The sequence below is a fragment of the Squalius cephalus genome (genome assembly GCF_949319135.1).
Source record: "Squalius cephalus genome assembly, chromosome: 13".
NCBI classification, from domain to species: domain Eukaryota; kingdom Metazoa; phylum Chordata; class Actinopteri; order Cypriniformes; family Leuciscidae; genus Squalius; species Squalius cephalus.
The window spans coordinates 11,628,499-11,646,060 of NC_137134.1; the positions used below are offsets into that span (position 1 = coordinate 11,628,499).

At 36.9% G+C, this 17,562-nt stretch overlaps 2 protein-coding genes across 4 annotated transcripts in view; both read left to right on the forward strand.

The window, feature by feature from the left end:
* Positions 1-31: 31 nt before the first annotated feature.
* ssuh2.1 (ssu-2 homolog, tandem duplicate 1) lies at positions 32-13,047 on the forward strand. The gene is made up of 12 exons (XM_079890066.1): positions 32-150; positions 5,590-5,685; positions 6,746-6,821; positions 6,979-7,108; positions 7,217-7,277; positions 7,352-7,476; positions 9,975-10,037; positions 10,118-10,197; positions 10,281-10,373; positions 10,551-10,656; positions 12,446-12,553; positions 12,861-13,047. The coding sequence occupies exons 1-12, from the start codon at positions 126-128 to the stop codon at positions 12,993-12,995; spliced, it is 1,098 nt and encodes a 365-aa protein (XP_079746192.1). The 5' UTR covers positions 32-125; the 3' UTR covers positions 12,996-13,047.
* A 1,348-nt stretch (positions 13,048-14,395) lies between these two features.
* The window catches only part of LOC307169361 (semaphorin-3D), a 58,828-nt gene continuing 55,661 nt past the window's right edge, over positions 14,396-17,562 (forward strand). The window contains exons 1-2 of one of the 3 annotated variants that reach the window (XM_079889964.1): positions 14,396-14,538; positions 15,068-15,100. The gene's annotated coding sequence lies outside the window, so the exon portion shown is untranslated. The remainder of the gene's footprint in view (positions 14,539-15,067; positions 15,101-17,562) is intronic. The other 2 variants (XM_079889965.1, XM_079889966.1) reach the window with 2 other exon arrangements.

Genomic DNA, 17,562 nt, shown 5'->3' on the forward strand with positions numbered 1-17,562 from the left:
GTGGGCGTGTCTTCATTCCAGTCCAAGTTCCAGAGATCGAAACTGAACAAAGGCGATCAGTAAATGTAGAGCACTGACTGACTAAGCATCATCGTGAAACAGACTTCATCAGCATTTTGTGCGTGATGGACGAAAAAGACGAAGATATAGGTGGGTAGATGTGCATATTACAGCTAACTTTTGCTGTTTTGTTTTTCTTTAAGTTTTACTTGAATATTTACTGTAATATGTTCATTGTCTCTGAATAGCTTGCAAGAAAATAAATAATTCACATCTGTAGCATGTTGGCAAAACGGTAATGTTTATATATATATATATATATATATATATAGCCTATATATTAAGGAAAATGAATTTATTCAATAGGCTACAATTCCATATGCATACAACACTTAAAGTGATTAAATGCGATGAAGTGTGCATGTAATCTTTTCTACTTATGATGACACCACATTTGCACAATAATCTGCAAGATTGTGTTTTCCTTTTGCACAACGTTAAATTAAACAGTTTTTCAACAAAAGCATTCATTCTGTTTCAGTTTGAAGTTTGAACAAAACTTTTAACAACACTTCAAAAATTAATAAGTCACTAACAGTCACGTTGAGGATCATGTGTATAGATTTGAATGAAAAGCATATTGCTCACATTGATCTGAACTGCCGCAAACATTGATCGATTCAAAAAGAGAAACTTTAGTGTCTTTTATAAATATCAGTGCTCTAACTGCTATATAATTCAATACACATTGTTTATATCACCAGAATAACAGTTTGAGTGAAAAGTTTAACTAATGTCAGTTTTTATTTTGCTTTAGTTGTGCAGGTCCTGATATCCATGTTATCTAATTTGAGAATGATCCAAAGAGCATCTCATATAGCCTTACTTCAGTGGAAGGAATGAAATCTGACCTTTTGCAGAATGTTTTAGGAATGTTAAGTAACATCTGTTAACATCTCAAAGATATTTGACAGTTTGAGGATTGACACTGTTGTGAAAACAAAGTACACTTTAGCATACTTCCGAAAAGAGTTATAACTTATTAATAATAAATAACATAATTTAAAGGAATATACTGAAGTGCAAACTAAATTGAATGTTTTCAGACACTTATATATAATGTGTAAATGTATATTCACAACATTCCTGCGAGTCTTGGCGTCGCCATGACACTCCATACTTCCTGTTGACGGTCTATCAGTTCCAGCCTAACGCTTAAAGAAGCCAGCACACAAGGGATACTCGCGTCGCGGTACAAACGGGTGAAACTGATTACTGACAAGTACCGTAGTAATGCTGACAGATTAAGTAATGGCTCCTTGTGGCTCAACGTGTACCGTTGTCGGGTGCACAAACAACACGCGAAAACTGAAAGATTTATGAATGGGACCTGTTTCCAACATGAACAGACCCTGTTACGCAGAAAGAGTGTTTCTTGTACTTAGAAAAAACTGCAGTACAACTGTGTATATATATATATATATATATTATTATTATTATTTATTTATTATTTTATTTTTATTTTTTTTAAGTGGTATGTTTATTGTTTTCAATAATTTGAAAATTAATTCGAGAATTAACTTGAATGTGCAGTAATTTGAACAAATAGAGAGTATGTAGGCCTACTATATTTGTTGTAGCCATTAAATAAGAGCATTAGTTTCATATTTGTTCAAATATTATAATGTTATTTTTTTCCATCTATGTTGATTATGAAAAGTGAACACCATGATAGGATGCATCGGGAGACATAGAGTGTGTCAGACATGATTTTGTTAATGGGTGAGACATGATTAAACTTAATTTTTTTCATTGTTTTGTTTTGTAGAAATTAAGCCTTTCTTTAAAGTGAATTTAGTTTTGTATAAATTGTATCTTAATTTTAATAAATTTTTCATCAACCAATTGCCTGGATTTAATAAATAAGAAGTAAACATAGCAGACAATATAAATCATGACATGGAGGCGCCGGCGCGGTCACTTGCATTGCACGTGAGGAGCGCATCTCATCATAAATTAACCGAAACTCAGACATGAGAAATATAGCCTCCAAAGAAAGCTTTAAATGTCTTTAAACAAAACAATTGAAAATGAAAAGAAATACGCTACTCTCTGATTATGTAATCCATTATGTGCATTTCTCTCTATAGGCGCGTTCACTGCGGAGATGGCGATCGTCAACTTCATCTTTGCAGCCGACACTGACACAGAAAAGACTATTTTATTAATAAAAATCAATGCACGCGTGTCACCGGATTTACAAATGCACATCTTGCTTGTTGCAGGCACACATATTATGTCGAAGTAACGAGATATTGTGTTGAAATAACATTATTAATAATAAAAAATCTTTAATAATATTTGATTGAATGCCAAATGTTGTGCTTGTTCAATTTAATAAAATTAATACTTTAATTGTGATCATTAAAATAATTGAATGTTAAATATTAAGTGGCCAATTTTTGCTCATTTATTAAAAGTATTTATATATAATATATCTAGCACCCCCTCAGCACATGTAAAAAAAATTATCTGGCGCCGCCCCTGGTTATAACGGGCCACGTATTAAAAATGGTTGGGTCTAAATTGGGCTCGGGCTCATAATTACAGTTAATGTGTCGGGCCGGGCTCGGACACAACGGGCTCAGGTAGGGTCGGGCTTGATTTTTTGGGCCAGATCTAAGCTCTACTCATCGTTACCCAAGCAAGTTGTTTGGGCTTGTTGAGGCTCTCTGATAGCAGTATCTTCAGGCTAACGTAAACCGGAAGTTCGTTACCGGCTTGTTCTACGTTGCCATAGCGATCATGGGAAAGGTCAGAGTTTGGGAAAGTTGTGAATACTATATATATATATATATATATATATATATATATATATATATGCATAAAAAACGATTTTCAACCTTCATTCTGACCTTCATCTGTCTGAAACAATCTGTTTTTAAGGGGCGGCTCTTTTAAGGCTTGTCAGTAAATGGACACATAGGAAACAGTATCAACCCCCCCTCACTATTGCTCGCGAATAAGTGTTTTAAAAAATATATAAAACTGTCATTTACAGACAGAGCAAAATAATTTACTTATGTTTGTGATGCAGCTGCTGTCAGACCCAATACAGTCGGCTGCTTCATTAATCAACAAAAATTTATTTGCGAACTCTTCATTACACGGTGCCTCGTTTACAAAATAAAATGCTCCGAACAAACATACAATCCTCACACGTGATCCGGGACACCATTGAAATAAACAATCCACTTGTTTCCGACGCTGGGATCCTTCTGAATTCTGTGAGACACAAACCAGCTGTTTAAACTGGACGCGTCAAAGCGAACGTTCTTTCACTCTTCCATTTGTCCTGTTGTGTGTGGAGGATGTCAGAGGCTGAAGACGCATCTGTATACTGTATCCAGTGTAGACAGAATCAGTGTTTATAATGGTTTTATTTGCTTTTGACGCGACGCTCACATCCATTGTAGGCAAATGTTAGCTGTTAAGCAACTGAACGCCAGTGGGCGGGGCTTATGGTGCGATGATGTATAACTATTCGCCAATGTCATTTAAATAAATGCTTTGTTTATATTCAGGACGTCTTAAGCTATGAAACTTGCAGAATGTTTTACAAATTCCACTTCTCATATCATGACCCCTTTATGTACATCTTTATATGTAATTTCATAATTACTTATGCTGTATTTGAAATATAGTTAAAGTGTACTGCCGAATGCATTGATAAATATATAATACTAAAACACTGATAAGTTGTGCATAATACAGTACTGCCTTTGTTATCTAGACATGAACCTTTTTTGAACTTCACTTATCACACCAAACACTAAAGTGATTTCATGTACCGCAAGCGAAAAAATGCAGTCTGAGGACAAATTAACAGTCTGACACTGTTAACTGCAAACGTTATCTTACAAATAAATATTTCCTGTTTGCTAGATCTCTGCTTCACAAAGCAGCCGCACATGTCTGTCAGTATGAGCACAATTAACCACATACCAGCTTCTTAAAGGCACCACTACCAACTGAATTTAGACTGAAGCAATTGTTTATGTGTCTTATTTCTGTTATCAGTGCATTTTATTTTTGCATTGATATTATTAGGCACCAGACTGTTAGAAAGGCTTCTCAGGGTTTAAAGAGTTCTCAGGGGTTTAAGGTTATTTCCCTTTCGCAAGTACACATCAAGTGCGAGTACACGTCAAGTGAGAGTACACGTCAAGTGCGAGTACACGTCAAGTGCGAGTTCACGTCAAGTGCGAGTACACGTCAAGTGCGAGTTCACGTCAAGTGCGAGTACACGTCAATTGCGAGTACACGTCAAGTGCGAGTACACGTCAAGTGAGAGTACACGTCAAGTGCAAGTACACGTCAAGTGCGAGTACACGTCAAGTGAGAGTACACGTCAAGTGCGAGTACACGTCAAGTGCGAGTACACGTCAAGTGAGAGTACACGTCAAGTGCAAGTACACGTCAAGTGCGAGTACACGTCAAGTGAGAGTACACGTCAAGTGCGAGTACACAGTACACGTCAATTGCGAGTACACGTCAAGTGCAAGTACACGTCAAGTGCGAGTACACGTCATGTATGAGTACACGTCAAGTGCGAGTACACGTCAAGTGCGAGTACACAGTACACGTCAAGTGCGTATACACATCAAGTGCGAGTACACATCAAGTGCGAGTACATATCAAGTGTGCCAATGGAGCTGTAAACTACACATCATTTTTTAAATCCAGCGTTTAGTTGAACATGATAAGCGCTCATTGGCACAGTTGTAAACACGACAGCTTTTTTCCATGAGGGGGTTTGGCATCACGACAGCTTTGTTTCCAGGCGGACCGTTAAAGATTTACACACACACACACATATATATATATATATATATATATATACACACACAATTTAATTTGAACAGAGTAACTTTGACAGCCTTTTTAAAGCTTTTTTTTTCTTTTAAATTTTGTATGAATCCCCTAAGCACCTAAGAAAAGCCCTGCCATATCAAATAAAATTTTGATGAATGTGTTTTGCTAAATTAGCATTTAAATTGTATCACAGACAACCTGCTCCACCCATCATTCACTGCTATATTTTGAGGGCATTGTTTCTCTGGCATACAGGCCTCATTTCATGCCCATTCTTCATGCTAAATCTGAAGCACAATCTCTGTTGAAGGAAACCCACTCCAGCTGATATTTATATACACTTGTTAGCGGCATTGTTCACGAACGTAACAAGTTGTTTATGTAAAGTATATATAACTCAGTTCACTGATGCACTGCTGAGGGAAAGAACCCTAATGACTTAATGAACAGCTGCCAACTACTGATTGCGAAGAAATGTGTTTATGTTCTGTTGCCTAGCAACGCAACAGAATATAACACATTATTAAACCACTATTGCGAATGTCAATAGAATGATATGGATGATGAAAAAAGATGTTCAAGGGACTTGATGGAAAATTCAGTCACTGATTTAAGGCGGTGGCTGTTTGATAGGAATGTTGTTCCAGGACCAACAAGGGATGTTGCTCTTTGATAAATGAGAAATATCACACGCAGTCTCTCTGTCTTCTGCAGACACCTTTGACCCCAGTCTTCCCGAGGAGGGTCCGTCTGCTCCGCCCCCAGGCTGGCTGGACAGTGTCTCGGGATACGAAGAGCAAAATGGTGGAGGTGAAAGAGCTTCATGTGTATCACTCATGCATTACAGATAGACTGATAACAACAGTCCAATAACGGCCCAAAACAGAACTTATTGGAAATAAATTTGATCACCATAATATAATGCCATTAACAATAATAACAACATTTATTATTATTATTATTAAGATACTATTTTATAATAATACATTATATACACTAAGGCACATTAATAATAATAATAATAATAATAATAACAATAATTGTATTATAAAATAATGACATTTTTATTATTGTTAATACTATTATTATTATTATATACTAATATATGCACTAAGTTATGATATTAATTTATTATTATTATTAAGACATTATTAAAATGTAGTATAATAATATAAATAATAGCAATAAATTCATTTTATAACTAAGACACTTATTTTAATAATACATAATAATATGCATTTACACATTATAATAACAACAATAATAACCATTTTTTCAATTACCACTATTATTAAGATACTATTATAATAATGCATCATTATATACCCTATGGCATAATAATAATAATAATTATTATTTGTATAAAGTCAAGACTATTTTATTAGAATAATACACTATTATATACACTTAGGCACCAAACTAATTATAATAATAACATTTTATTATTATTATTATTATTATTATGACTTTATTGTTTTAATAAACTATTATATACACTAAAGCACATTAACCATAATATGTTGTTATTATTATTAATAATATTAAGACACTATTATGATAACACACTATTATACATGATTCATATAATAATAACTTAAAAATATACATAATTAATATTTTTTTATTGTTGTATTATAATGATCATTGTTGCTTGAAAATGCTGAAATAATTAAAGATTGCTTTTGCATATTGGATGCTTTAAAAATGTATTGGTATTGGTCATAAAAAACATAATATTGGACAATCTTGAACATATAACAACAAATACTGCATGTCGTATATGACCTAATATCATAGTTATGTCTTGAATGCTTAATTATAATTTTGTTTTCCAATTTGATATTCAACTTTTATTTTTGTTTGTGTGCAGATCAAATCTATCCTCCTCCACCAGACTTTACCCCTAAGCCTGAAAATGACAAGAATGCCTCAGTCCCAAATGTCATGTAGGTACAATATGTATTTTCCGTGTGCAAAGTCATTTTTTGTAGGATGTTATGAATACAAAAACATACAGTATATATAAAAAAATTTGCCATAACATTATTATTTTGTATATTGCACATTGCATATAGATCTGTGTATGTATTTGCACACTGACAGGGTTCCCACTGTCTCAGAGGATGTAGCGAGAGACGCTCTACTCCAGTTTGTGGGTAAAAAATGGACATACAGCAGCAAACCTGCCAAAAATCTGATATTCAAAGAGCTGAAGCCCTTTACAGTTTACCGTGTAAATCTCTTCACAATATTATCCAGTCTAGATGTGGAATGATTCCTATATTATTATTACATATCATAATAGTTATATGATTGTGCCATTTGTCCCTTGTCTTTTCAGTACCGCTTGGAAACATTTACCGAGTCCAGATCAAGTGCGTGGGGATCGGAGCCGCACACAGGTGCCTGATGAAACCAATACAATTAAACACATGCTAAAAATGTCTGTATCAAATTGATATATTTTTTTTCTCAGGTCAGTTTGTGGATGGGCCTCAGAATGGAGTGAGTCCTCCACCGTGGCTCGTCCAGGTGTCTTACCCACCCAAATTCACTGACACCGTTCAGAAAGTCAGGGTCCCACACTCTTCATTCATAAAGGTATGCCTAAAGTGCCCCTATTATGCTTGTTCAGATACTACCTTTCATGCAGTGTGTAATATAGCTGTTTATTAACTCTTTCCCCAATCATACCAATCAGAGCAGAGTAGACCAATCACAACAGACTGGGTCATCTGACCAATCAGGGCATAGTAGACCAATCACAACAGACTGGACCATCTGACCAATCAGGGCATAGTAGACCAATCACAACAAACTGGGCCATCTGACCAATCAGAGCAGAGTAGACCAATCACAACAGACTGGGCCATCTGACCAATCAGAGCAGAGTAGACCAATCACAACAGACTGGGTTATCTGACCAATCAGAGCAGAGTAAACCAATCACAACAGACTGGGTTATCTGACCAATCAGAGCAGAGTAGACCAATCACAACAGACTGGGTTATCTGACCAATCAGAGCAGAGTAGACCAATCACAACAGACTGGGTCATCTGACCAATCAGAGCAGAGTAGACCAATCACAATACACTGGGTCATCTGACCAATCAGAGCAGAGTAGACCAATCACAACAGACTGGGTCATCTGACCAATCAGAGCAGAGTAGACCAATCACAATACACTGGGTCATCTGACCAATCAGAGCAGAGTAGACCAATCACAACAGACTGGGTCATCTGACCAATCAGAGCAGAGTAGACCAATCACAACAGACTGGGCCATCTGACCAATCAGAGCAGAGTAGACCAATCACAACAGACTGGGTCATCTGACCAATCAGAGCAGAGTAGACCAATCACAACAGACTGGGTTATCTGACCAATCAGAGCAGAGTAGACCAATCACAACAGACTGGGTTATCTGACCAATCAGAGCAGAGTAGACCAATCACAACAGACTGGGTTATCTGACCAATCAGAGCAGAGTAGACCAATCACAACAGACTGGGCCATCTGACCAATCAGAGCAGAGTAGACCAATCACAACAGACTGGGTTATCTGACCAATCAGAGCAGAGTAGACCAATCACAACAGACTGGACCATCTGACCAATCAGAGCAGAGTAGACCAATCACAACAGACTGGGTTATCTGACCAATCAGAGCAGAGTAGACCAATCACAACAGACTGGGCCATCTGACCAATCAGAGCAGAGTAGACCAATCACAACAGACTGGGTTATCTGACCAATCAGAGAAGAGTAGACCAATCACAACAGACTGGGCCATCTGACCAATCAGAGCAGAGTAGACCAATCGCAATAGACTGGGTTATCTGACCAATCAGAGCAGAGTAGACCAATCACAACAGACTGGGTTATCTGACCAATCAGAGCAGAGTAGACCAATCACAACAGACTGGGTCATCTGACCAATCAGAGCAGAGTAGACCAATCACAACAGACTGGGTTATCTGACCAATCAGAGCAGAGTAGACCAATCACAACAGACTGGGCCATCTGACCAATCAGAGCAGAGTAGACCAATCACAACAGACTGGGTTATCTGACCAATCAGAGAAGAGTAGACCAATCACAACAGACTGGGCCATCTGACCAATCAGAGCAGAGTAGACCAATCACAACAGACTGGGTTATCTGACCAATCAGAGCAGAGTAGACCAATCACAACAGACTGGACCATCTGACCAATCAGAGCAGAGTAGACCAATCACAACAGACTGGGTTATCTGACCAATCAGAGCAGAGTAGACCAATCACAACAGACTGGGCCATCTGACCAATCAGAGCAGAGTAGACCAATCACAACAGACTGGGTTATCTGACCAATCAGAGAAGAGTAGACCAATCACAACAGACTGGGCCATCTGACCAATCAGAGCAGAGTAGACCAATCGCAATAGACTGGGTTATCTGACCAATCAGAGCAGAGTAGACCAATCACAACAGACTGGGTTATCTGACCAATCAGAGCAGAGTAGACCAATCACAACAGACTGGGTCATCTGACCAATCAGAGCAGAGTAGACCAATCACAACAGACTGGGTTATCTGACCAATCAGAGCAGAGTAGACCAATCACAACAGACTGGGCCATCTGACCAATCAGAGCAGAGTAGACCAATCACAACAGACTGGGTTATCTGACCAATCAGAGAAGAGTAGACCAATCACAACAGACTGGGCCATCTGACCAATCAGAGCAGAGTAGACCAATCACAACAGACTGGGTTATCTGACCAATCAGAGCAGATCTAGGCTCTCAGAAAGGAGGGTTTTCGAGAGACGGGATCCTGTATCAAACCGTTTCAGGCACTTTGAGAAAAGAAGTGATGCTGCAATGTATATTATTAGAATACCTCCAAAACAAAATTAGGAAACTTTAAAATAGCATTATAGGGGCACTTTAAACAATCTATATTCATATAAATGTAATTTACCATCAAAACCAGCTCAAAATAAAAACTATTTTACCTAATGTGCATTCTACTCTAAATGTATCACCATAAGTCAGACTTTTATACGTGTTAGTGCATTAGTGCAATAATAAGTGCATTAGTGCATTGTCTTTGCAGCCTTGCCACCGCTGTCATGGTAACGGCAAAGTGAGGTGTACACACTGTCGTGGACGAGGACTGGTACGTGGATGTTTAATTATCATTATCATATATCTGCCAATGCTTTATTAAACTGACTGTTTTCTGAACACCAAATTCAGACTCGCTGTATGTTCTGTCACGGCACTGGTCACAGCCGCAACCGTCGCTGCACAACCTGCAACGGAAGGGGAAGGAAAAGGTCAACTGATACACATTCATACTCTAATATGTTTTACATCCTCATGTAAAAATAAAAATAAATATATCAATCCCTTCTTCCAGGTGTGTGCCTTGTCATGGAAAGGGTGACAAAGTCTGTCTCACGTGTAACGGCTACAGAAACCTTGTGCATTTCATACAGCTCACTGTTACATGGTAAAAAAACATTTTGAAAGTGTGAAGCAAGCTACATGTGAAATGTTACACAATCAGACTGTAGTTTTTATGATCTCAGTTCCTCTTTTAGTTCCTGTTTTGGTTTACACAATAATCTGGCTTGTTGATCTTTTATTTCATGTGGTTATCTGCGTATAACATCACACTGTTTCACAGGAAGAACCAGGTGTTTGAGTTTATTCCTGACCGGCTGCCTGAATTCCCGCTGAAGAAGTTTGAGAAGGTGTCTGGGGAAGCGTTCTTTGTAGATGAACACCTCCTGGTATACATTGATTCATTCATCATTCATTTTGATGCAGATATTTCAACACTTATTCAGATGTTAAGTCAGATATTATGCAGTTAACCTTCATGTTCTCAAACCTCGAGGCTCATGTTACGTAATCAAGTTCATGACTTTCCGCAATTATTTGAGACTTTCCTTGATGTTATAATACGCTTCGACCGGCCTCAGTGAGAAATTTTACTTGCGTTTACATGTAAAACATAAATTAATTATATTAATTTTCACATGATGAGGTTATCTGACTTGAGTATATACTTTTCTAGCATTTTTGTCTGAGATTAAATTGTCTTGCCTCATGTCGCTGTGGTAAAACCAATTGAGTTAAAGCTTCAGTAATATTGTATGCAAACGCTAATGCCCGTGATAGCGCCCCTGTAGGTGATACTGGGATTGAACCGCGGAAAGGACCATGTGCAATCAAGTTTGCGTTGCTAGATGTATTTGTTCTTACATATATTTCCTAGAACCTTTTATTAGGTCAGCGGATCTTATTAAAATAATTTTCAAGCAAAATAAGATGTAAAATAATTTAGAAATTAGGTTAACATTTGGCTATTTGAAGATGTGTGTTTATGAATCAGAGAAGAGTAGACCAATCACAACAGACTGGGTCATCTGACCAATCAGAGCAGAGTAGACCAATCACAATACACTGGGTCATCTGACCAATCAGAGCAGAGTAGACCAATCACTACAGACTGGGTCATCTGACCAATCAGAGCAGAGTAGACCAATCACTACAGACTGGGCCATCTGACCAATCAGAGCAGACTAGACCAATCACAACAGACTGGGCCATCTGACCAATCAGAGCAGAGTAGACCAATCACTACAGACTGGGCCATCTGACCAATCAGGGCAGAGTAGACCAATCACTACAGACTGGGCCATCTGACCAATCAGAGCAGAGTAGACCAATCACAACAGACTGGACTAGCTGACCAATCAGAGCAGACTAGACCAATCACAACAGACTGGGCCATCTGACCAATCAGAGCAGACTAGACCAATCACTACAGACTGGGCCATCTGACCAATCAGAGCAGAGTAGACCAATCACAACAGACTGGGTCATCTGACCAATCAGAGCAGAGTAGACCAATCACAATACACTGGGTCATCTGACCAATCAGAGCAGAGTAGACCAATCACTACAGACTGGGTCATCTGACCAATCAGAGCAGAGTAGACCAATCACTACAGACTGGGCCATCTGACCAATCAGAGCAGACTAGACCAATCACAACAGACTGGGCCATCTGACCAATCAGAGCAGAGTAGACCAATCACTACAGACTGGGCCATCTGACCAATCAGGGCAGAGTAGACCAATCACTACAGACTGGGTCATCTGACCAATCAGGGCAGAGTAGACCAATCACTACAGACTGGGCCATCTGACCAATCAGGGCAGAGTAGACCAATCACTACAGACTAGGTTGTCTTTTCTCAAACTTATTTGTGCTTACATATTTCTAAATACCTTTTATCAGGTCAAACCGTCAGAGGATCTTCTAAAATCATTTTCAAGCAAAATAAGATGTAAGATAATTTAGAAATTAGGCTATTTGAATATGGATATGAGGGTTAAAGTTGTAATATAGAACAACATAGAATGTTAAAAAAATGTGCTCACATCCTGTCTAATCATGTTTGATCTAATATATTAACATAACTGCGTTTTCAAAATATATATCATACACTAGCACGTGCACAGATGTGTATAGGTAGGATATAATATAAAAAGCGCAATGCATGTTTGCAGGTTTATCCGATAGAGGGCTTCCCTGACCAGGACATCTGTGACGCCTCAAAAACAGCCATCCAGAACCACCTGCTAAAACACTCCGCTGTGAGCCGCATCCTGCAGCAGGTGAGCAGAGACCTGAGGAAATATGTTATTATCTATCAACGTAATGATCTAAATATTCAAATAACAGGCCATGAATCGCATGTCTTTGCCGTGGTTAAGAGAATGCAACCACAAATTCGACCTCTAGGTGGCAGCACTGCCTTGAACAACTAAACACTTTAAAACGTATAGGCCTATTAAAGAGTTTAACCCTTAATTGTTCCACATTTATATGTGAAAATATTAGCAAGTTAATACCTCAAAATGTTTCAGATGATACAAAAATGTAATATTCTTTGTACAGTAACATTCCCTCTTTCTCTTGCAGCGTCAGTCGATCGAGCTGGTTCCTCTCACTCATGTATATTACGCCTACAGTGGGAAAGACTACGATTACTTTGTTTTTGGGAGAGAAAACAAGGTTCACACTACAAAATACCCCACTTCCTGCAGCATTTTGTAGTAACTTTGCTTTGTGTCTTGTCCAATATCATTTTTACAATAGTTTATCATAGTTTCATATAACTGTAAATTACACAATATACAGAATATAAACTATTTATATCTTTTCATTCTCTTATATAAACATATTACAGCATGTTTTTTTAAACCTGTTACATTATATATATATATATATATATATATATATATATATATATATATATATATATATATAAAGTGCATGGTATTTGCTACATGTTAACAGATTTTATTTAAAAAAAATAAATAAATAAAAAAGTGATATTTTGTCATATAATTTGATAGTGCTTAAAAATGCCTTTATATTTCTCAGGTTATGTTTATTTCTGAAAGTCAGTTCCTGTATAGATGGATTTTGGTAAGGGAAAACCTATTAGGCTATATGTTTCCCAGGAAAAATATACAGTTCCATTTACGCGTTCATCCTAACTTATAAACTAAACTAAAAAGTTTTTTTTTTTTAAGATTTATGAATTTCAATTGCGTAGTAAAATACAATTGAGTTGAATAATCCTACTTATTATTCATATTATGAAATAAGAATTTTAAATGAGAGAAAAATAGAGCTTAATAAAATATTTTGTATAAATCTTATGGAACAAGAATGAACCATTTATGTCATTCGCATTCATAAATGTAAACATATTTGATTTATTTAATTTTTAATTTATGAATGCGAATCACAAACAAAATGGTCCATTCCCTTGTTCCATTAATATTGGAACTAATATTGAATTAATATTCCATTCATTCTGAAAATAGTTAGCTTTTTTTTGGGGGGGGGGGGTTACTCATTTAAATGTCTTAATTCATAATATGTAAGGATTATTCAATTCAATTTGATGGAATTTTACAGAGGCTTAGGGCTGGTTTCACAGACAAGGCTTAGATTAAACCAGAATTAGGTCTTAGTTCAAGGACATTTAAGTAGCTTTTATAAACGTGCCTTTGAAAAAAAACATTACTGGTGTGCATCTTGAGATAAAACAATGACACTGGCAAATTTTAAGATGTAAGTGCAAGTCGCTTTGAGTTAAAACAGCTCAAACATGCATTTTAGCCTGGGACTAAGTTGGGGGTATGGGGTAAGTTGTCACAAAACCTCTGTTAGACAACACACTTGTGTTATCGAGCTTTTTAACTTACATTTTTAACAGGGATATGTGACAACTAGCCCCGGTGCTTCCAAATATAGTTACATTAGTGGCTTTTAGTACACCGAATGTTCCCATCAAACGGAGACTCTACTGTCCTTCGGAAGTTGCTCTGACCTGTTGTTGACGGATAAACAATACACACTGGCATAAGTAACACTCATGGAGCGCGTGATTAGCGCACTGGACGGATATGACAGGTTCGGAGAGGATCGCGCGCTGCTTCAGGAGGAGGAGTGTCTCGCGCTGTTCGTTTGTTTATGGTGAAGGAGGTGCGGACAGCACGCGCGAGCATCTTCACAAGACTCACATCACTGACATTACAACAGAAAGTGGAATAAAAGCGTCAAGAACGAGGGGGAATAACACTCGGTAGGTTTTTTAATTTTGTTTTTTGGCTATTTCGCCAACTTTAAATAACCACGGTACAGTATAGTGATGGTGTAAGGTGATAATACCATGGTACTTTGATGAATTACCAATTTACCATACATTACTCATATTATTTACATACTTTTTTGGAGTTCTTTAAATAATACCATGTTTTACTACGGTAATTTGGCAATACCAGGGTACATTTGGCACATTTTTAAGTGAAAACTGCAAGTTTGATACTGTATTTGTTTGTTTATGCAATATAAGAAATAATGGGGATTTGTACGGGTATGGTTTTATGTATGTAGCCTACATTGTATTTATGTTTTACCTGAGAGTTTCTGAGACCCCAAACTGAAGTATCTGTTGAACTGAAGATGTAACATGATTAATGGAGGACTTTTTAAAATGCGCTATTAAAGTCAGAGTGCACCCAAAAATGAAAATACTGTCATCGTTTAATCACCAGGGGTCCATCTACTGTTCGGTTACTGACTTTCTTCAAAATATCTTGTTTTGTTTTCAGCAGAAATTCGTACAAGCTTGGGACAACTTGAGGGTGAGTAGATGATGACATAATTTTCATTTATACACTGTAAAAAAAAAAGTTGCTTCCTTACATTTTTAACTACAATCAACTTGGATCTTTAAGTCATTTCAACTTAAATTACATAAAACTGACTAAAAATTAGTTCAATCTTGTATAAAAAGTTGAAAATTGCATGGATGAGTTAAAGCAATGTAAAAACAATTCATAACACTGAAGTGTCAACCTGTTATTGCTGTGTCTGAGCTGATCAAACATCAGAGCTTGAGGGTTAATCATTTAATACCTCGAAACAATTCAGTCTGATATCAAATACCTTGTTTTTACAGTATGTACAGTGTAGCTTTACACAACCTCACATGTGGACAGGACAGGATGTGCATTGAATGAATTTAAACGTTTGGACGTCAGTGATGTTCATTGTCCCCTGATTCTTTCCTTTTCCTGTTTGCTTCATGGTGTGTGTATATTGTGCTACTCTGATTTGTTTGTTTCCGTCCTTGTAAATTTCCTCTCAAATAAAGAAAAAGCTGCGGCCTTAAATATTTAAGTACAGTCAACTTGGATGTTTAAGTCGTTTCAACTTAAATTACATTAAACTGACTTAAAAAAAATGAGTTGAATCTTGTATATAACTTGAAAAAGTCGAAAACTCCTTAACTTTGATGAGTTAAAGCAATGTAAAAACATATGTTGTCATAACTTATTGATCATATAATATTTAACAGTGCAGGAATGTTCTAAAATGATTTCGAATCATTGTGATTTATTTGATTGGGACATGTATTATAGTAGCATTTTAGATGTGTTTTAAATATAAAACTTTACATTAGCATAAATAATTAAATAAATAAAAAAAACATTGATCTCAATTGAAATATTTTTATTACGAGGAGAAAAACGACCAATCAGAATCAAGTATTCCAGAAAGCTGTGAATTCCCATAATACCAGCGTATATAAAAGTTTTGTGAAGTCGCCGGATCCTTTTATCAGATTTCCTTTGATTGGAAGACGGATGGATTTCATTATTGGGATCTGTTGTGATAGTGGCTGTAAGCTCTTGTCAGAGAGGGTTTCTGTTTCACACCCACTCTGTGCACTTGAAAGGGAGAGGAGAAGCTGACAGATTGACTGTGATCCGAGTCCTCACGTAGAGCCACATGAGGAAAGCCAGGCGGTGACCGCGAGACCCTTATCTGTGCCGGCCAGCACTGCTGCCTCGCGGGACACAGCTATTGTTGTTTTATCTGGAGTGAGCTTTGTTCTGCTGGGAACAATAGCTCGGCTCCCAGGGACTGCAGTCGTACATTATGATTGTTCAGTCAGTACACTTGAAGTCACTTTCAGCACGCACAAAGTTACTTTGCCTCTAGCTGTGCTTTGATTTACCAGTCCAAATAAACCTACTCATTCTTTATTATTGCTATATTTCACACATTATTTAGTATTTTGTAGCATCCAAAAATGTGACATAATCTTGCAATGCTTTTTAAACAGTATTGAAGGACACCTAAAGGGATATTTCACCGCTGGAAAGATGAATGTGTATTTAAATTGGGTCATTTATGTAGTAGAAATGTGAAATTATTTTAGAAGTTGGTGCCTTCTAGATTTGAGAAAAGCCAGAAAATTTATTTTTAGCTCATGTGGATGAAAGACAACAACTCCCAGAATGCACTTGTCCTACGAGGCCACTCCCAAGCCACGCCTACAGGTTACAGAGGGCAGTATCGGAAGAAATTATACAAGTAGGCTACTAGATGACTCGAAACTGAAAAGACGGCGTTTTATCGTGAGATCCCCCTATGGGTGGGTTGAAGACATGCGGGACGAGCTCCTCCTGCTGGCTGTAGTCTCTCGCCTCTGGACAGAAAAGCCTCAGATGACGCTGAATGATGATTTTTGTGTCATCTGAGGTTTTTTTCCAGACACACAATACAGAAATCTCTCGTCTCAGGGGGACATGAGGGAGGGAAACATGTTTCTACTGATTCAAAGCTTAATGCTAATCGGTGAAGTATCCCTTTAATGCTGGACACTTTCCGCTTCAACTCATCCGCTTGCCATAAACTTTCATTAAAAGCAACAAACCTTTTTTTTTTTTTACAAACTGAAACTGAAATTATGTATTTTATTAAATAAGTTTTAAATGATTTTTTTCGTTTTTAAAATAATTGTTTTTATATATTTAATTAGCTATAAAGATTTTTTTTTTTTTAAATTGAGTGAAATTATTTATTTTACTAAAATATATTTGTAATTATATTAAGAGATGTTTGAGATTATTTTAATTTAACTAACGATACATATACAGACCCTTTCCAAAAAATTTTAATATCATGGAAAAGTTTATTTATTTCCATAATTCCATTCAAAACGTTAAACTTCCATAGATTATAGATTCAGGGCCCACAACTTTTTCAAGCATTTAGTTGTTTATTTGTACATAATTTGGGCTTCCAGCTCATAAAA

Bases quoted from the DNA above. Each gene is read 5' to 3' on its own strand.
- ssuh2.1 (XM_079890066.1), top strand. From the start codon at position 126: ATGGACGAAAAAGACGAAGATATAG. The intron at 6,822-6,978 runs GTAGGTACAATA...GCACACTGACAG, and splicing joins GCCTCAGTCCCAAATGTCAT to GGTTCCCACTGTCTCAGAGG. The intron at 10,038-10,117 runs GTACGTGGATGT...CACCAAATTCAG, and splicing joins ACTGTCGTGGACGAGGACTG to ACTCGCTGTATGTTCTGTCA.